General features: G+C 36.2%; 1 protein-coding gene across 2 annotated transcripts in view; it reads left to right on the top strand.

The window, feature by feature from the left end:
* Positions 1-14,811, top strand: part of LOC121411935 (zinc finger protein GLI3-like) — a 93,317-nt gene extending 78,506 nt beyond the window's left edge. For both annotated transcript variants that reach the window (XM_041604846.1, XM_041604847.1), the window contains exon 11: positions 10,132-14,811. In XM_041604846.1, coding sequence (XP_041460780.1) covers positions 10,132-11,726 — 1,595 coding nt within the window. In that variant the 3' untranslated portion in view covers positions 11,727-14,811. The remainder of the gene's footprint in view (positions 1-10,131) is intronic.
* Positions 14,812-22,534: the final 7,723 nt, after the last annotated feature.

A 22,534-nucleotide genomic window follows, 5' to 3' on the forward strand; every position in this document is an offset into this window, starting at 1 on the left:
CCCGCTATAGAAAGCATAGCGAGCAAGTTGTTTTGGAAAAAAAAAAATTTTGAAGTTGTAAAACTCAATTTTGGGTCAATTATGGTGCTAATCACTGTTAAAAGGGCATCCTTGCGAGATATTGTAATAAGATGTAATAAGAAATGAAATTTCAATATTTCGAGCTGTTTTTGTAATCATGAAAAAGGTGTGCATCTTACTAAACAAATTAACGCGAGCACAAAACACAAGCTGAAATTTTTACTGACCAGAAAAGGAAGCTGTTCTGGACTGCATTTAGTGACTCATAAATAGGATACATAACTCACCAATCAAATAATGTGAGCGCAAAGCGCGAGCTCAAAAATTTGTAATATTCTGACCTAAAAACTAGACATTCTAAGCATATTTTTTGTGTAAATTGAATGCGAACCTTACTTAACAATAATTTATGCAAGCACAATCCAAAAGTTGTTGATTTTGAAACCTAAAATTTTGCTCTGTATGCCATGCTTGGCCCCTCAAAATTTTTGGCTCATCATGCCATTGATGCCATAGCCCATTTGGAAATGACAAAATTGAAGTTTGTGTTCAAGTTTACCGAATCTTTTCAGAATATCATTAAGACTTAAAACATTCTTGTTGGTCAAAGAAAATAATACAAGGAAAACCTAATGGAATAGAAATTAACCTTGTTATCATTCTTTAGAGTAGGCTATTTTTAAAGTATGAAAATTGTTGTCAAAATTGCAGTCAGATCTGTCAGAATTATTCCTGTCAAAAAATCACTATAATCAGTGGCGTACCGTGGGTCACGGCATTGGGGGGCACCAGCAAAAACTTGGAACTGCCTAGTGAGCTCGTGAAGCGCGCCCAGTTGCCAGGTATACTGACCTAATAGAGATATTTTTATAAGGACAGTGCCAATAAACGGACATGTATCTCACTAGTCAAATAATGCGAGCGAGAAGCGCGAGCTTAAAATTTTTGATATTCAAACCTAAAAAGGGACATTACAATCAATCTTTTGTAATCATGATACGTACCTGTCTCGCTAAATAATGCGAGCGCGAAGCGCGAACTAAAATTTTTGTAAATATTGACCCCAAACAGGAAGATTTTAAGGACTACATTTTCGGAATCTTTTATCTATTAAGTTTATACACATTCACCATAGTCATTTAATGGGAGTGCCAATAAGCGCTTGCTGATTTTGTTAAAATTACATCTAAACATGCACATAAAGCACTTGTAATCATGATTAACATACCCATCTCACTAATCAAATCTTGCTAGCGCAAAGCGCGAGCTGAAAATTTAGGAAATTCAGACCTGAAGAGGGGCATTTTAAGGCTTGTTTGTAGGAATTCAAGAAGACCTTACGTAGTTCACTAACCAAATGATGCGAGCGCGAAGCGCGAGCTGAAAAATGTTGATATTCAGATCAGAAAACAGAAAAAGGGACATTTTAAGGACTCATTCTAGGAATTGATGGAGAGCAGACATCTTTCACCAATCCACTACTGTGAACGTAAGCACGGACAGGAAATGTTTTATATTAAGACCTTAAAATGGGACAATCACTTTAAGTATTCATGAAAAAGAAGCATACTATTGTACATGTAAAAGAATAACTCGAAGTGCGAGGAAATATATTTGGTAGTTTGGTGTATATTGACTTGAAAACGGGAGGTTTTAGTATAACAGGATTATATATCTCGGTAAACAGACAATGGGAGCACCAGGAACAATGAAGACATATATGCCCTGAGCCAATAATGTTTCATTTATATGAAAATGTTTCTTATGTAATGTAACATAACATAATTATAACATTATAATGAACATTAATGTCTTCTTTCCCCACTACGTTTCTCTTCCTTTCTCCCTCTTTTCCTCCTTTTTTTTTAGTCAGCCAATTGGGGGAAGGGGGGCACGTGCCCCCATGCCCCCCCCTGTAGTTTCGCCACTGACTATAATCCTAATCATAATATAATTATTATTGATATTGTCATTATCCTTATTAGTCATGATTACATCATATTACCAGTAAATAATATTAATTTTCATCACTTCTCTTTGTTACATAATTATGTGATGATAATTGCAATTGATGGCACTGCTAAGTACACTTACTGCTTCTGCTGCTGCTGACTGGTAGTATTTAGTGTCATTAGATGTACAGAACAATTGAAACATTTATAATTACTTTTATAAAACAAATGAAAGTACAAAATACAAAATGCCTTGAAAATGCCTTGAAATTTCAAGGCTCAAATCCTCAAGGCCAAGGCTTTGAAAAAATAGGTCTTAAGGCGCCTTAAGGCCAAGGCTGAGCATCAAGGCACTACAACACTGATCAGCAGCCATTTTATAATCAATTTTTGGAAGCCATATTGGATTTTTGGTCATGCAAGACCACTGGTGTCCTTAAAAATTGTTCTTATGTATTATTTTGACCCTTAAAACCAGTGGTTTAACCCTAAAAAGACTCTCCGGGTGACCCCCGAGTACGCGGTTACGACATTACGTAACATTTCGTAAGTGCATGCAGACCCAAAATTACTCAAAAACGTGAATTTGTGTACAAATCCAATGCAAATAGCCAAAATTCATAAATGTATCATTATTTTTCCTTTTACTGCTTAAAATCGATTAATTTTATCTTTTTTATGGTCAAAATAAAGTCCCTGACAATTTCCATTGAAAAAACAATAAAAACAAAAAGTCGAAAAAAAAAGAAATACATAAGAAATTTAGAAAACAATAGAATACATAAGAAAATAAATGTGATGTTGAAATTTTTTTTTTAATTTGATCAGATGCCTATCTAGAGAATGTGAAACAAAAATTAGCATTTCAGGGGCATTATTTTATTAATTAGAGCAAACTTATGATTTTACGTATAAATTAGCATAATTAATGAGACATGAGATTTTTTGCAGAATTTGATGTCATAGTTTTGTAGATAATGCCATGGGTAACGCGTGTGCCAATTTTCGTCGCAATCGAGCGATCGACGGCCGAGATCATAAGGAATCAGCCCCCCCCCAGTCTTCTTAAGCATCGAAATAGCCCAGTCTATTTAGGGTTAAACACCAAAATCACATCTCCCAGGCCGATATGAAATAAGCTATATCCAATTGAATAACAGCAGTAAATTTAGAATAGATTTTTGGAAGCCATCTATGATTTTTTTGACATATCAGATCACTATCATTGTAACTTATCATAATGTATTATTTGACCCTTGAAACCAGTGGTTTAGATGTTAAAGTCATATCTCCCAGGCCAAAATGATATGAGTTATGTCCGCTTTAAAGGACAAGTCTACCCCAGAAAATATTTAATTTGAATTGATAAAGAAAAATCAAACAAACATAACGCTGCAAATTTCATCAAAATTGGATGTAAAATAAGTTATGACATTTTCAAGTTTCGCTTATTTTTCACAAAACAGTTCAATGCACAACTCAGCGATATGCAAATGAGAAAGTCAATGATTTCCATCACTCACTATTTCTTTTGTTTTTTATTGTTTGAATAATACATTATTTCAATTTTTACAGATTTGACAATAAGGACCAACTTAACAACCATAAATTGTTAAAATAATGGTAATTCCACATGTTCAGTGAGAAAAAAAAACTTTATTTCACTTGACAAGGAGAAGAAAATTAGAATATTTCATATTTGATATAATAAAAAACAAAAGAAATAATGAGTGGGTGACATCATCAGTCTGCCAATTTGCATACCAACCGGGATATGCATATAACTGTTTTGTGAAATTAAGCAAAACTGAAAAAGTCATAACTTTTTTATTTTACATCTGAGTATTAGCAGCCATTTCAGAAACAATTTTTGGAACCCATTGCAGATTTTTGCACATTACAAGAACAATGACTTGTAACCTGTCCTAATGTATTATTTGACCCATTTAATCATGGCATTTCTGGATATTGAACAATCTATTTCGGTTTTTTTAAGTAGCAACAGCAATTTAGACTCCATTTTTGGATGTCATTTTGGATTTTTAACATACTGGACTACTGACTGTCCTTGTATCTTGTCCCAATGTCTTGTTTGACCATTGAAAACATGGATTAGACACCAAAATCATTATGTACCCAGCGAATATGAAATGAACTATGTCCATCTTGAAGGTCAAGTCCACCTCAGAAAAATGTTGATTTAAATCAATAGAGAAAAATCAGACAAGCACAATGCTGAAAATTTCATCAAAATCGGATGTAAAATAAGAAAGTTATGACATTTCAAAGTTTCGCTTATTTTCAACAAAATAGTTATATGAACGAGCCAGTCACATCCAAATGAGAGAGTCGATGACGTCACTCACTCACTATTTCTTTTGTTTTTTATTGTTTGAATTATACAATATTTCAATTTTTACGAATTTGATCATTAGGACCTCATAGCCTGAAGCACAAAATGTTAAAATAATGGAATTCCACGTGTTCAGGGAGGAATGAAACTTCATTTCTCATGACAATGACGAGAAAATAAAAATATTTCATATTTCATATAATAAAATACAAAAGAAATAGTGAGTGATGTCATCAACTCTCTCATTTGGATGTAACTGGCTCGTTCATATAACAATTTTGTTGAAAATAAACAAAACTTTAAAATGTCATAACTTTCTTATTTTACATCCGATTTTGATGAAATTTTCAGTGTTATGCTTGTTAAATTTTTCTCTTTTTATTGAAATCAAGTTTTTGTTGGGGTGGACTTGTCCTTTAATTATCACAGCCATTATAAACTCCATTTTTGGAAGCCATCTTGGATCTTTGGACATACCAGACTACTGGCTGTCCTTGTAACTTGTTCCAATGTACTACTTCACCCTTAAAACCATTGAATAAAAACCAAATTAAAGCCACTTAAATGAATTGTGGATTTTCAGACTACGGCAGCCATTTTGGTTGCCATCTTGGATTTGTACACTGGAGGGCTTATAATTCACTTTAGCCAGTATCAACATTTTTTTTACCCCTAGACCATGGATTATGAACGGAAATAGGATTCTAGGGTGGATAATGAGTCAGTTGTATCCATTTTCAGTGAATGGCGGCCATCTTCGACGCTATCTCGAAAATATCCTTTTTTTCCGGATGCAGATTTTGGTAGATTTTTAGTATGTTATTCCTAAGGTCAAATAGTACCATAAAAGTCATTTGTTGCAATTTGTTCTGGGTAAGGCTATTTTTGTCTCACCTGCATAGCAGAGTGAGACTATAGGCGCCTCTTTTTCGACGGCAGAGGCGTCAACATCAAATCTTAACCTGAGGTTAAGTTTTTGGTATGACATCATTACTTAAAAAGTATATGGACCTAGTTCATAAAACTTGGCCATAAGGTTAATCAAGTTTTACTGAACATCCTATTAGAGTTTCATGTCACATGACCAAGGTCAAAGGTCATTTAGGGTCAATGAACTTTGGCCGATTTGGGGGTTGAATTACAATCAAAACTTTAAAAAAAGTTTTTGGATCTGATTCATGAAACTTAGACATAAGAGTAATCAAGTATCACTGAATATCCTGTGCACATTTTAGGTAACATGACCAAGGTCAAAGGTCAATGAACTTTGGCCGAATTGGGTGTATCTGTTGAATTACCATCGTAACTTTGAAAGTTTATGGATCTGATTCATAAAACTTGGACATAATAGTAATCAAGTATCACTGAACATCCTGTGCGCATTTTAGGTCACATGACCAAGGTCACAGGTGAACTTTGGCCATAATGGGGGTATCTGTTGAATTACCATCATTACTTTGCAAGTTTATTGATCTGACTTTTGAAACTTGGACATAAAAGTAATCAAGTATCACTGAATATCCTGTTTAAGTTTCAGGTCACATGATCAAGGTCAAAGGTCATGTGAGGTCAATGAATTTTGGCCACATTGGGGGTATTTGTTGAATTACCATCCTATCTCTGTAAGTGTATTGGTCTAGTTCATAAAACATGGAAATAAGAGTAATCAAGTATCACTGAACATCTTGTGCAAGTTATAGTAGTTTTCAAAGTCATCAATGCTGCTATGTTGAATCGCGTGATGCAGGTGAGACGGCCAGAGGCATTCCACTTGTTGGTTGTAAATTGACCCGTCTATAAGGTCTTTCCGTTTGGTACACAAAATCATCAAAATGAACAATGTCTAACTTAACTACATGTACTACTTACTTTGATTATATTCCCCCAAAATGAAACCTGTTGTGTATTATGCCTATTTGCCATTAATTTGAAGTTTATTTTGATCCCAGTTTGAGTCTCACTCGTCTGTTCATGCTGAGATAACTTGTGCATGATAAATTCATGAATGGAATTAATCATCATTGATCCCGCATGCGCACTTTGCTTTAATCAAACCAGATCGAAGTAGATCTTAAGAGGAAAATCATGACGCGATCAACAGAAAAATAAACCTTGCTAAAATAAGTATTTCTGACTATGGCCATAAAACAATATTTTATCATAATATTTGATAATAATTTGCATATAATAATAAATATGAATTTAGAATTTGATTTGAATATTTGTATTTCGTTTCCATTCGTTTCTGTCGTCCGTCCGTCACAAACCTAATGACACATAACTCCACAGCCATAAGTCACTTTTCGACCAAACTTGGATGGTAGTTGGACTTGGGGTCCTGCATGTTAAGTTGCAGTCAGAGGTCACATGGTAAGGTCAAAGGTCATTTTCAGGTTAGGGTTAACCCTAACGTTAAAGTTAACATGCAAGACTCTCTTCTGACACCTAACTCCGCAACCGTACATGTAAGTCACTTGTCAATGAAATAGGGTTGCAGCTGCACTAAGGGGACCTGCATGTTATAGTGTCGTCAGAGGTAATTTCATGTCAAACATAATAGTTTTTTCTGCAAGACTTTCTCATAACAGATAACTTTGCAACTGCCATGCATTTTCAAACTAATCTTTGGTGATAGATGTAGAATGTGGAGGTACTGGTTATGATGCTGTTGAAGGTCATGTGATGAAGACAAAGGTCATTTTAGGTCATGTATGAACATTAACTTGCAGGACTCTCTTATGACACATTCTGTAGGTTAACACATGTTGCCATGGCAAATTTCCATTTATTTGGACAATAAATATGAACATAAGAATTTATCACTCTTCTCAATTTTATTTGGTTTAACATTCTATACCAGATATTTCACAATGGGGTGTGAATATAATTCTGTTGCATGGCAAAGGAGATCAAAATATTTCTAGTTATTTTCACAAGTAAGGCAAGACACATCATAGCTAATGCCTTGTTTTTTGTCTCACCTGCATAGCAAAGTGAGACTTTAGGTGCCGCTTTTCCGACGATGGCTGTGGCGTCAACATCAAATCTTATTTGAAGGTTTAGTTTTTGTCTCACCTGCGAAGCAGAGTGAGACTATAGGCGCCGCTTTTCCGACGGCGACGGCGTCAACATCAAATCTTAACCTGAGGTTAAGTTTTTGAAATGACGTCATAACTTAGAAAGTTTATGGACCTAGTTAATAAAACTTGGCCATAAGGTTAATCAAGTATTACTGAACATCCTAGTAGAATTTCATGTCACATGACCAAGGTCAAAGGTCATTTAGGGTCAATGAACTTAGACCACGTTGGAGGAATCAACATCGAAATCTTAACCTGAGGTTAAGTTTTTGAAATGTCATAACTTAGAAAATATATGGACCTATTTCATGAAACTTGGACATAAGGTTAATCAAGTATCACTGAACATCCTGCATGAGTTTCACATCACATGACCAAGGTCAAAGGTCATTTAGGGTCAATGAACTTTGGCCGAATTGGGGATATCTGTTGAATTCCCATTATAACTTTGAAAGTTTATGGATCTGATTCATGAAACATGGACATAATAGTAATCAAGCATCACTGAACATTTTGTGCAAGTTTCAGGTCTCATGATTAAGGTCAAAGGTCATTTAGGGTCAATGAACTTTGGCCGAATCGGGGGGTGTGTGTTATCACTGAACATCCTGTGCGCATTTCAGGTCACATGACCAAGGTCAAAGGTCAATGAACTTTGGCCGAATTGGGTGTATCTGTTGAATTACCATCATAACTTTGAAAGTTTATGGATCTGATTCATGAAACTTGTACATAAGAGTAATCAAGTATCACTGAACATCCTGTTCGAGTTTCAGGTCACATGATCAAGGTCAAAGGTCATGTAAGGTCAATGAACTTTGGCCATGTTGGGTTTTTTTTGTTGAATAACCATCATATCTCTGTAAGTTTATTGGTCTAGTTCATAAAAAGTGGACATAAGAGTAACCATGTATCACTGAACATCTTGTGCGAGTTAGAGTAGTATTCAAAGTCAGCACTGCTGCTATATTGAACCGCGTGATGCAGGTGAGACGGCCAGAGGCATTCCACTTGTTTTTAAATTACAGCATAACAGGATCTTCGAAGACACCTTCAGAACAAATGTGCACGATTAATCTGTCAAAAACCAAAATGGTGTCATGCTACCCCTCTTCTAAATGAACTACATTGGCTACCTGTTTCTGATAGAATACATTATCGAATACTTATTCAAACCTATATGTCTCTGTCAACCACACTACCTTATTACATTTCTTCATTATTTCAGCAACAAAGATCTACTTACTCTCTTCGTTCTACTGCTGCTCCTTCCTATGTAATTCCAAAGGCCAGAAAACAGGCCGGTTTCAACTCCTTTCAATCTCTTGCCCCCTGTCTTTGGAACAAACTCCCTCCATCTCTTCGAAACCTCTCTTCTCTTAACCTCTTCGAAAAACATCTTAAAACAAACTTATATAACCATAAACCTTAACTTGTCTTATGCAATTAAGAGCACTTTGTATCCTCTGGAAAAACGAGCTATATAAATCCAATTATTATTATTAACTAGTATATGGACCTAGTTCATGAAACTTGGCCATAAGAGTAATCAAATATCACTGAACATCCTGTGGGAGTTTCAGGTCACATGATTAAGGTCAAAGTTTATGTAAGGTTAATTAACTTTAATTTTAACTTTAGCCATATTGGTGGTATTTGTTGAATGACCATCATAACTCTTTAAAGTGTATTGGTCTAGTTTTTTAAAGTTGGACATAAGAGTAATCAAGTATCACTAACATCCTGTGCAAGTCTCAGGTCACATGACAGAGATCATAGGTCATTTAAGCAAGAGTTGAGTGAGCTTGTGTTGTATTTTGGTTATAGTGCGACTTAAGCTGGCTCTATTCATTTTAACCCCTCCTCCAAAGTCCCATTTCACGCCAGCTTATTTTTTCTTTCCCGTTTGCTTTCCATAAGATACCATGTACACTAGCACAAGAGAGACAGCACAAAGCCGTAAAAACAACTGGAAAAATGCAAATTTCTTTGTTTCTTGAACCTTCCTGTAATCCTGTTTCAAAAATTCATGCTAAGACATCGAATGCTAGTCAAATTCTGAAAGTGATTATGAGGTTGTGATGCAAGAAATGTGAATGTTTCTTCCTCATATGCCGGGAAGGGCACATATCATAATTTGATGAGATGTACTGGTACCATATCGTAGTTTGCAATGTACAAGAACAGCAGTGCTGTGTGTGTGTACACTGTGAGGTGAGTGAGTGTGTAAGTGGCCAATATTGGCGGGACCTTTCTTTCTTGCTAACATTTGTAGATGAATTGATCAAGAACAGCAGATTCCGCATACCGGTAATCTCTTTTGATACTTTGAAACCTTTAACTTAGTTTTTGTTTCTTCGTACCTGAAATATGCATGTAAATGTGAGAAGGATTTTTTTTTTAGTCCGAAGTTGGGGGTGCGGTTAATCCATGGGTGCGGTTTATAGTCCGTTACTTACGGTTATCAAGTATCACTGAACATCTCATGCGAGTTTCAGGTCACACGACATGAAACTTGTACAGTTTGATTTTTGTGAGTCTCAAACTTTTGCAGTTGCTTGTGGTACATGTATATATTGCACGACTACATTGGGTAATGATCAGCGGTTAGATATTTTCACTCTGGCACTTTATATCACATTTTAACTAGTAACTATTTTAACTAATTTTAACTGCCCCCAAATTTGAACTTTTTAAAAGAGATTTCATTTGTCCTCTTTTACAGATGGTATCGATTATAAGCCAAAGGGCCGTATGGTTGAGAAGCTGATCTCTGAGGAGCGTTGTGATAGTTCACAGTCTATGGCTGGAAGTTTGGACAACCTTGGAAACAGAAGAGGCAGTGACCATAGCACCGTCAGTTCATACTTCAGTGGTAGGTCATCTGAAGCATCCCCATTCTTCATGGGCAGTCAGTTCTCAAGTAGGAGGTCAAGTCAGACCAGTTCATATATGTCTTCTATGTCATCCAGAAGAACGTCGGGAGCATCACAATGGTCTGGTCGTATGGGTATGAACTCTCCCTATGACCCTATCTCTGTTGGGTCATCAAGGAGATCTAGTGAAGCGAGTAGTTTGAACGGTCCTACAGGACTCCCTGGTTTGACTCTGGCGCAGCAACGTTCCCTCCAAGCAAGATATGAACAAACTATCATGCAGCAGAATAGTGGGGACGAAAGGTTTGGAATGAGTCCTTCACCTATGCCTCCTCCTGGTTATAGGAGATTGAGTGGTGTAGCCAGTATGCCTCCACATCCCCCAAGGACTCCCCTTCCAAATGAGATTCCAGGAAATGAAATACGAAGAGGTAGTGAGCCCATAAGCTCCAACCAAATTAACAGACACTACAGTGCGTTCAATAACAAGCAACCACTTCCGCTGCCTGAAAACATGAAGAGTTTCAGACCATCGTTCCATAATATTCACCATCCACCAACAATCCACGAACAAGATGGAGGTTCTGGAAGAGAGCTGTGGCAGAATATTCCGCAGAACCACTATGAGCATGGAACTATTCCTGAAGAGAATATGGATACTGGTGGAGGACCAGAAGAGTTAATGTATCCTGATGAAATGGTTCAGTTCCTGGATGATCAGTGTAAGCAGGAGATGCAATGGAGTGGTCAGAGACAGATTACTGCTGGAGTAAGTGGTGGTTTCAATCAACCTCATGATCATCTAGGTCATAACCAGATGCAAGGTAGCTACAACATACAACCAAATGCCCAAGTGAATAATGGAAGTATGCAGCTTGCAGGCAATCAACAACAGCACCAGCACCCCCAGCAGCAGCAAGCTTACAACTCACAACACCCAGGATTTCCTCAGCCTATGAAACAGGAGAACAGTCACATGCGTGGCAATCAACAACAGCAACATGTTAATTGCAGCATGCAACAGCCTTCTTCTATGGAAATGTCTCCAGGTTGCAACCAAGTTACCAGTACAGTGGATGCTACAAGTGTTCCTTACAACCGGCAGCAATGTCGACCACCACCCCAGCAACAGCCCCAGCAGTTGCCACAGCCACCAAGACAGACCTCACATGGCCCAATCGAAACTTTGGATTGTGAAAATGACCATGTCGCCAACATGCTTGCAGCACTCAACTCTGATGCTTTGGATCATGTTCAGCAAATAGTTCCAGAAACAATGGAAGGTGATACTGAAGACAAGGTGCCATACAACTCACAGGGTGCCTCTGCAGGGTATCCTCAACAGGGTAATATCAATCCTAGCATTGCAAACATGGCTGTTACTGACATGTCTTCCATGCTAACATCCCTGGCTGAAGAGAACAGATTCCTCTCCATCATGTAAATCTCAGGGTTACACTATGTTGGCTAAAGATATACACACTTTCTTTCTTTTTAAGCCCAAAGAATTTTGAAATGCTGCTTTAATGACCTTCGTATTCTTGTTGAAAATGCATGCACATAAGGTGACTGATAAAACCATAGGTTACTACGAAGGTTCTACTTTTATGTTCCTTTGTGTTTTGGTCAAGACTGTTACATAAATTTTTATTGATCAGTTTGAAGCGCATTATTATAGGATTCCTATAGGTTCTGTTGTATATACCTTACAAGATTGTTGCTATGTGTGATGCCTGTAAAATTTGTATTTTTGTCCATCCATAAAGGGTTGATATGTACCTTTTTAAAAGCTATTCCCAGTTTGACCATAAGTGTAAAACTGACAATATAATACATCATTTAAATTCATAATGAATAATATGTTTTGTTTACAATTTGCCAAACCTTTGATGGTTTTCTTGCTGATAGTTGTGTAAGTCATTTATGTAAATTGCTTAATAACGTCCTAAATTTTTGTAGTGCTATATTTCGTAATTTATATTAAGTGTGCTGGCTGAAATGATTAAGTAGCCATTTAGGTGTGTGAAAAGTTATTGCAATGGCTTTCCCAATTCGAGATATTATATTCATCAGTATTCAAAGCCTTAGAATTTGTGTGCCTTTGAATTCTACAATGTGTGCTTCAATTGGATTTTTTATTGGATGGAAAAGTTTTGATACGATAGAGTTTAGATTGATAGTTTGAGTTTTATGGCAGCATTATTATGAAATTTCTGTGCTTCAATTTTGAAGAAAATAAAATTGATTAATTTTTACTTTGGCAATATAATAGTTAGAATATTCAGAATGCATTTCATATCCAAAATGATCATGTGGGACACTCATTCCTGAGATAAAATCAGAACATTGAGAAGATTAAATTTTTCAAATTATACTTGGTAACTGTTTTAATTATATTAAAGGAATATTACATACACTATGTAACTGAATTCGTTTTTATGGCATACATGTATGTACCTTTGGTGTTGATTTGAAAAGTTTTTTGTTTTAAGTTTCATACCATTAAAATCTCATGAATATGTGTGCTCTTAGCAGTAAAACCTATGTACATGTATCTTGGCAATGTGTGCTGATGTGTAACATGCTATGACAATGTTAAGTGAACAAAATGTAACACTATTGGTAAAAATAATAGTGAATGATAATGCCATGCAATACCATATTTTTCGGTGTATAAACCGCGCCTTTTTTCCCGCTTTATAATCTTGAAATATTGGGTGCGGTTTATTCACGGAAACAAGAAAATTTCGTTGGAAAATTGACTATGCTTTGTCGGTAGTATTACCTTCATGTGAACCAACAATAATATCGAATATTTAATGTATAATCATTTGTTGGTTACTAAAAATAGGGAGTATATTTTGCGAAGTTTTCTTTGAAAATCTTCTTCGTAAAGATCGGTTTATGTTATTTATTTAACTACTATCAATTTAAAAATGTTTTCCAAAAAACAACCTGATTGTTTTGTGATGAAAACTTTTTTTTCAAATAAAATTGCATGGGAAATGCTCTTCAATAGACATGTTATCGTAATCGATTGTAATTGTAATCGGTTATTAAAAAGGCAATAAATAATGTCCTTTATTCTTTATTTCTCTAGTTTTTCTCTCAAAATAAAAAAAAACTAACCCTTTTTAGACCATAATTTTGATATTAAAAAATGCCATTGGTCACCTTTTGCTTAAAAAAACCCTGTTTTTTTGTAATGAAAACTTATTTTTTTACACCTAAAAAGTGCATTGAAAATGCTTTACAATAGGCGTGTAATTGTAATCGGTTTGAAAATAGGCAATAAAAAATGTCCTCTATTCTTCCATTTTTTTCTCCCTCACTTTATCTCAACATTTTTTGTTTTCTTTTTCCGTTTTTAGACTATAAGTTTGATATACAATACTGCCATTTCATGGTCTTTTTTTTTCTTTATTCTACAAAATAAAGTTCAAGAATGTAGTAACCATTTTGTAAAATACAAAAATTAGTAATATATCTTTTGGTCTGTCAAGGAATTATAAGTTTAGTTTGCTCATCCAAATAATACCAAACTCGGTTTGCCAATTTTTTTCTCTTTTTAGAGCCTCCCGACTTTGAGGTGCGGGAAATACACGGCCGCGGTTTATATTCCGAAAAATACGGTATTTATGTTGCACTAATACAGTATTAATTCCCTCACCCTTAGTTGGCTACCCTCAAGTTATATACACAAAATAGTATTTTTATGCCCTGCAGAGCCCCCGCCGATGCAGCCCGGAGCGGGCTCTTGTGAAATATTCAACAGATTTAAACGAATTTGGGTTTGTAGGTATATGACACCAAAATGCAGGCTAAATTCAAATTCGGAGTCCGCAGGTCAAAGATGAAAGGTCACAGCCCATTATATTTGTGAGTTGGTTTCTGCATATTAACTTATGACATATTCAACAGATTGTTGGAAAATTTGGTGTGTAGGTTAATGACACCAAAATACCGGCTAAGTTTGAATTCGGAGTCTGCAGGTCAAAGGTCTCAGCTCATTATATAGGCAAGTTGGTTTCTGCATGATAACTTTGGAAATATTCATGTGATATTAAAAATGTTTGGTGTCTTGGTGGATGAGACCAAAATACAGTTGGGTCACATCTTCTGTCAGAGATTATTGAAAAGGGTGAGTCATTAGGTCAAAGATTTTTGACCAAAGTAATTTGTTCATTATATATATATATATATATATGCATATTGGTTTCTGCACGATATTATGTTCAATTACATTGAATGAATTTTTGATTGCGTTAAGCAGGGGCATCTGTGTGCTTTGGACACACCAAATTTCTAGTCTTAAACTGTGAGACCTATGTCACAAAACTGAAATGTTGGATAAGTGATATGTCTTGCATGGGTCATTTCCTGCTAGCTTCAATCTTTCCCTTAACTTTAATACAGAATAATTTCTGTGCAAATTCAGTGTGGTTGAGTTTTTCTTCTTGTCTCGCCTGCATAGCAAAGCGAGACTATAGGCGCCGCTTTTCCGACAGCCGTGACTTCAACATTGAAATCTTAACCAAGGTTAAGTATTTGAAATGTCTTAACATAGAAAGTATATGGACCTAGTTCATGAAACTTGAACATAAGAGTAATCAAGTATTACTGAAAATGCGGCCTGAGTTTTAGGTCGCATGACCAAGGTTAAAGGTCATTTAGGGTCAACAAACTTTGGTTACGCTGGGAGTAGTCGCGGAATTGTCATAACTTTAAAAGTTATGTAGTTCATGAAACTTGGACATAGGAATAATGATGTATTACTGAAGATCCTGCCCAAGTCTCAGGTCATGTGACCAAGATCAAAGGTCATTTAGGGTCAACAAGCTTCTGCCATGTTGGGGGTATTTGTTGAATTGTCATCATAACTTCGAAAATTCATGGATCTATTTCATGAATCATAAGCATAAGGGTAATAATGATAATAATTGGCATTTATATAGGGCTTTATCAATCTACGACTGTTCAAAGCGCTTCACAATTATTATTACCCGGTCACTGGATTCATAGCACTTCAAGCAGCCTGTGTTGCGCACACTTGCTAAACCAACCACAATGATGGGTGTTTCCTACCGTTACCCAATTAGCACCTGGGTTAGAGTGGCAATGTGTGGATTGACACCTTGCCAAAGGGTGCTAGGCCATGGTGGGATTCGAACACATGACCCTCTGATTACGAGGCGAGAGTCAGACCGTGAGTAATCAAGTGTCAATGATTGTTTTGCACAAGTCTAAAGTCACGTGATCATGGTTCTAGATCATTTTCAATCAATGAACAATAACATTATCATAGAATGTATTTTGATGAATAAATATTCCAAAGTTGTTTTCAAAGTCAGCACTCCTGCTACACTGAATTGTGTAATGCAGGCTTGACTGCCAGAGGCGTTCCACTTGATTAAGTAATTTTTCTGAATAACTAATGTAAGCATTTCCCTCGGAAATGGTAAATTCTTTAAATGTATTCAGATAATAGGTATTCATTATTTCCCAATGAAATCGTACTTTTTATCAATTTGCTGAAGAAAAGATATGTATATTCTGTGAGAGTTTAGACATGCATGATTTGAACTATTGTGAATTTGGAAGTTGTGAATTTTATACAGTTTGCCAAACTTTAACAAGTTTTTTTGTAGCAGGATTCAACTATGCAAGTAAGATATCCAAGTGACATTTTAAATGCCGAAATATGGAATATCTATGTGTGTGCTTTTGTCCATTCTGCAATGTGACTTGAATTTATTCATATAGTTATAAATACTGCATTTAAAGGTGCTATTTTTTACTAGCATAATGCCTTATAATTGTGTGCCTTTTAAGAATAAAGTTTGTACATTACTTTGTAATTGCTGATATTTTTCATGAGCATTTTAAATCATAGATGTATTGCAAATTCAATTTTGAAATTCAGCCTTATGTGTGATGTATGATTGACTTTGGTTGTGGCCTGAACCAATGTAGAGATAAAGTCATATCATGCAACAAAGCAAATTTATAGGTGTAAGAATTTTTATTGATGTTTTTAACAATATATACATGTATATATATCATGTGAAATTTAAAAAGAATTAATTAATATTTTGAATGTAGCCTAATTTCATTAATCTGGGGATTTAGATTTGGGAGTAAAAATGAGCTTTAGAACACTCTTAAGGTCTTACTCCAATAATTTTGTCTTTATTCTTCTGCATCTTGACTTGACTTAACGATTGTAAACTTTACTTACTATCAGTCAATTGCTGAAAGAGATTTTATACCTCGCATCACTCGCACAAACACTTGCACTAGTTCATACGAGCGATTGCATTGCCTCACTTTGACTCTCACAACGATGCAGTTGGTCGCATTGGCGGCGGAAGCCAAAAGGTTTAGGGGGGACCACCACAATTTTTTGACAAGCAAAAAGAAATTGAGGTGGGACACAGGCAAAAAAATTGACAAGCAAAAAAAAAAGGTCATCAGCTAAAAATGGGGGGAATCGTCCCCCCAAACTCAAATTTAGGGGGGGACACGTCCCCCCGCTTCCGCCGCCTATGGTTGGTCGTCCCCACTATTAATATTAGTGCAAAACCACTCACAATCGCTCTTGCAACACTTGAAAGCCTTTATGCACTCTTATGAGATAGATAGCGATCGATGACTGTTGCAGCTTGTCGTGCAACCAAAAGGTCACAGATGTTCACAAACCAATTTTTAAAGGGGCTTAAAGTCAGGCAGCATATATGTCCTGATTTGACTGCTACTGTGACAAATATGTGATTTTTTTTTTTTTTCACTTCCATGTGTCCAGTGACATCACAATGAACAACTGTGAAATTTCTTATAGTCATCTTGACCATCTGAGGTCAATCTTGAACCAAATCGGGTCAATTGGGGTCACAGTTTGAAAATGCCCTGATTTTATTGAGTGACATGTCAAATTGTTCAGTGTAACAAGAAAAAACAAAGACATTTACAGCATCATGTATCCTCGACCTCCCATGAAGAAGTTATTACCCAAAATGTCAATGAACTTTCATGAAAAGGCAAAGTACACTTAGGTGCTATGAAATCTAATTTTTAATGGAATTTTTTTAGGGTGACTTTATTTTGAATAGTGCTATTCAAGAAATATTTATTCAGTACATAAAAGAGGATCAATAGGTCATTGCATCCCAGTTGAGCTCATTTCTGAACAAAATACATTCATAGAGTTAAAGGCATAGTCGGCCCACCTCCATTGAAGGTATGCCTGGGTATGCCTTGGAACAGTTTGACAAGCTTACCGGTTACTCTTAGCAAATATTCCTGCATAAATTAAAAGTTTGCCATCTTCATGGTGTTATGAGTGTGTGCTTCCATCTTTCAGATTTGTAAAGTAAGGCATGATATTGATACAGTGCCCCAAGAAATGATGTCTCACTTTATATTTGGATATCCTCAAAATTAAAAAAATTGGTATGGTAAGTTGGTATCTTTCCAATGTATGACTGCTACCAGTGACAAAGACGCAACAAAGGCAGGCTCATTTCAGTTGGCCATCATACTGATGTGGTATATAAACATTATTTTGGGGGGCCAAGAAGGATTTCACATTTGATTTCTTTGCTGTCATCAACACACAAAAAAATAATAATAGCACTTACGTATATTGCGCTTAACACTTTATCAGAAGTCTACAAATGCTCTCCAGTAATGCAGTATTATTAGCCGGACTTTAAAAGGTCAACAAACTTTTATTAGAAGGGAAAATGCACTAAAGTGTATTGGAAGCACATTTTTTTGTGGGATTTTAAAGGGTGAATTTTTATTTTGACAAGTTTTATTTAAGAATTCCTTATCTAGTACATGAAAGGAGGTCATTGCATCCCAACTAAGCTCATCCCAACAAAAGGCATTCACATACATGTAGTTAGATGTCAGGTAGGCCTTCATCCTGTGTGGTATTGTATAATACAATATCTAGATTTATCGAGCACTTTTTCCAGAGCATACAACGTGCAACTAAAGTTAATGCCAGTTATCAATGCAGATACTGAGGGGTTTTTTCTTTTGCCTTTTGTGATTTCTTCCAAGTTGCTTGGATGTTGCACTATAGAATAATCATTGAAGTAAAAATAAGTAGGTGGAGTATTGTTGAATTCTTAGGATTCTCTGATCCTATACTTCACTTCTGGCATGCTTTTGGTTATTTTAACTATAAAAAGTTATCTCTTGTTTCAACATGTTTATCCTTGGCTTTGGATATCAGTCCAACATCGTAATGATTAAGATGCGATTATTTTGCTAGTGCCAGAATCTTGGATATTACAAGGACTTGCCCTGAAGATTTTTGACAGAGAGTCAAATTTAGGGGATTAATAAACCCACCATTGATTGCTACTGCATCTCACAAGTACGTTGATGCAACCAGATGGCTCAAGCTATAGATTTGACAAAACTAGCAGAAAACCAAATTTCTGACTCTTATTGTCTCGCCCACCAGAGGTGAAGGCGAGACTTAGGGATCCAAATGTCGTCCGTCCATCGTCCGTCCGTCGTCTCGTCCATCTGTCACAAACCTAATGACACATAACTCCACAACCGTAAGTCGCTTTTCAACCAAATTTGGATGGTTGATGGACTTGGGAGACCTGCATATTATGCTGCAGTCGGAGGTCACATGATAAGGTCAAAGGTCATTTTTAGATCAACGTTAAAGTTTACATGCAAGACTCTCTTATGACACCTAACTCCGCAACCGTAAGTGACTTTTCAACCAAACTTGGATGGTAGATGGACTTGGGGGACCTGCATCTTATGCCGCAGTCGGAGGTCACATGGTAAGGTCAAAGGTCATTTTCAGGTCAATGGTAAAGTTTACATGCAAGACTCTCTTATGACACCTAACTCCGCAACCGTAAGTGACTTTTCAACCATACTTGGATGGTAGATGGACTTGGGGGACCTGCATGTTATGCTGCAGTCGGAGGTCACATGGTAAGGTCAAAGGTAATTTTCAGGTCAATGTTAAAGTTTACATTCAAGACTCCCTTATGACACCTAACTTCCCAACCATAAGTCACTTTTCAACCAAACTTGGATGGTAGATGTACTTATGCAACCTGCATGTTATGCTGCAGTCGGAGGTCACATGGTAAGGTCAAAAGGTCATTTTCAGGACAACATGAAAGTTTGCGTGCAAGGCTCTAATGACAAGTGTTATCTTCCCAATCATTTCACAACAAAGTTTTGATACAATTCTGTTGCGTGCCCTCGCGAATCATGATATTTCTGGTCATTTTCACAAGTGGCCGAGATACAATATCGCTCTTGCCTTGTTTCGATATTGACGACCGCCATTCTGAGTCTGAATCTGCATAGCCTACCCCTATAGCATTTTAATGAGTGGTTTTCATCAAATTCATTGTGAAATAAGTGGACAGATATCATGGTCACCAGCAACTCAGCAGTTTATAAAGATCACTGTAAGATAATTTTAACCCCAGTTATAACTTTTAATTATGACCCGTGCATCTGTATGGTTTTTGTCTCGCCCACCAGAGGCGAAGGCGAGACTTAGAGATCCAAATGGCACCCGTCCGTCACAAACATGACACATAACTCTGCAATCGTAAGTCACTATTAAACCAAACTTGGGTTGTAGGTGTACCTAAGTACCTTAAGATATCTGCATATTATTGTGTTTGGAGGTTGAATGGAGAGGTCAAAGTTCATTTGAGGTCGACATTAAGTTTACATGTATGACTCTTTTGACAAATGTTATTCCATCCCAGATATTTTACAATGAGGTTTTGATACAATTCTATTGCATGACCTCGCAAATCACAATATTTTTGGTTATTTTCATAAGTGGGCGAGACACAAAATTGCTTATGCCTTGTCTGAAGTCAAAATAAAATTTACCCCCTTATTCATCAATTTGCAAATTGGAAACATTCAAGTACATGCACACATAATTATGCAAAATATAATTGTAAATGCTTATATTTTTGTCTCTCATGAATGATGTACAGGAGAGACCTAGGGGTCACTTTTCCTGTTGGCCTATTACAAAAATACAAAAATATTTTTGTTCAACTTGCTCTCATTTTTTTTCTTTATTTTTGCATCATTTATGTTCATACTGGGTACATATGACCTGGGGTAATACCACATCTGAACCTTCAAGAATGATGGGGTTGAAGGTCATTTAGGGGTCAAAAGGTCAATGATATGAGGTCATATCCATCCTTTTGTTTGTGTGTGTGCAAGTTGTTCTCATTTCTTGATTTCTGCATAAATTTTGATCACACTTGGTAAATGTCATTGTATGTTTTCAAGAATGATGGGGTCAAAGGTCATCTAAGGATAAAAAAATCATTAAATTTTTCTATTGATCGTGAAATCAGGTGAGCTCACTTTACCCCTAAATGGCCTTGCCTTGATATAGGGGGTTTACATCTACTGGATAAGGACCTCTTTAATAATTAAAATACTCATTTTAAAGAAAAATAGACAAGATGAAAAAAAAAGAAACATGAAAAAAATTTGTGTCGAAAGTTTGTTGACCTTTCCACTTAACAAGAGCTCAAGGCTATATGTATTGTGTACAATTTCATGATCAGTATAACAGGCAATATGACATGTCACTTAAAAGCAATCAGGGCAGTTTCAAATTTGACCTGATTTTGACCCCTCAAATGGTCAAGATGACCATTAGAAATTTCACACAAAAGTTGAAATTTCTTTCTTGTGATGTCATTGAGCATGATAAAGTAAAAAATCTAAGTTGGCAAATGTGTTGAATTAAATCACAAATGCTGCCTGACTTATTTTGGCCAAATCTTGTAAATATAGATTGAAGTGTGTTAGTTTAGAGCATCAAATGTTTGTCATTATTTCTGTTTTCATATACTCAGTAATTCTTTTTATTTTCTTTATATGTCTATGATTGTAAATATTATGTATGATGTATCTCAATGAACTATGTATGCTTGCATGCCGCGAGTTTACATAATAAACAGGCTGAACAGAGAATGTTATGTTTACAAGTCTTCCTTGAATATAGTTTTGTATCCTGTGGTCCCTTCCAAATAATTGTGTTATCCTGTAGTTTAGGTTTGTATTGTGAGAAGGGTTCTAGGACAATTACCACCCCCCTGGACAACTACCCCCCCAGGACAATAACCCCTTGAGGACAATTACCCCCGGACAATTACAAGGTGTTCTTGTGTGTATTATTTTAGGGTGAAAGCAGTTAAATGTTACAGAAGGAAATCACTTTCCAAAATCACTAAAGTTTATTGACATAATCAAATACAGTGTATAATCATGATACTACTACATTTACAAGGTGCATTTTGTGGACGGTTTGTGAGAATTTATAAAGAAGTAGGCCAATACATATACTAAACAATAGGAATTTGGCAAATCAAATACTGCGACCGTGCAGTGTGAGCTGAAATTTTTTTTGTAAATGAAAAAATAATGGAACCTCGATATTCATTATTGTGTACATTGACTTCAAAGCTTGATATATTAAGCTCCATATATTGATTAAGATATGAATCTCGTCAAACAGGAAATGCGAGCACGAAGCATGAGCGAACATTTTATAAAGAAAGTTTTCCCCTTACTTTATTTTATTCACTCATCTTCCTCTTATTTTCCTCTTTTTTCTACTATCTGTCTCATTTTTGTCTCACCTGCATAGCAGAGTGAGAGTATCGGCGCCGCTTTTCCGACGGCGGCGGCATCAACATCAAATCTTAATCGAAGGTTAAGTATTGGAAATGGCAGCATAACTTAGAAAGTATATGGACCTAGTTCATGAAACTTGGACATACGGTCAATCAAGTGCTAAGATTACTGAACATCCTGCCTGAGCTTCAGGTCACATGACCAAGGTCAAAGGTCATTTAGGGTCAATGAACTTAGACCATGATGGGGGGATCAACACCAAAATCTTAAACCTCAGGATTCAAGACTTTCTCCACAGCAGAACTCAAAGGGTAGTTTTCAATGGATGTACCTCAAATACCATCCCAGTCTCATCAGGGGTGCCGCAAGGCAGTGTCCACCGCCCTCTCCTGTTCTACTCTACATCAATGATCTGCCTGATTGCATTTCATCTCAGACAACAACCAAACTGTTTGCTGATGACTGCCTACTCTACCGCAAGATCCAAGATCAGGATGATGCCAACAAACTTCAAGAGGATCTTGACTCCTTGCAGAAGTGGGAGTCAGACTGGCTAATGAAATTAAATCCTAAGAAGTG

The sequence above is a fragment of the Lytechinus variegatus genome, chromosome 3, assembly GCF_018143015.1.
Source record: "Lytechinus variegatus isolate NC3 chromosome 3, Lvar_3.0, whole genome shotgun sequence".
NCBI classification, from domain to species: Eukaryota; Metazoa; Echinodermata; class Echinoidea; order Temnopleuroida; family Toxopneustidae; genus Lytechinus; species Lytechinus variegatus.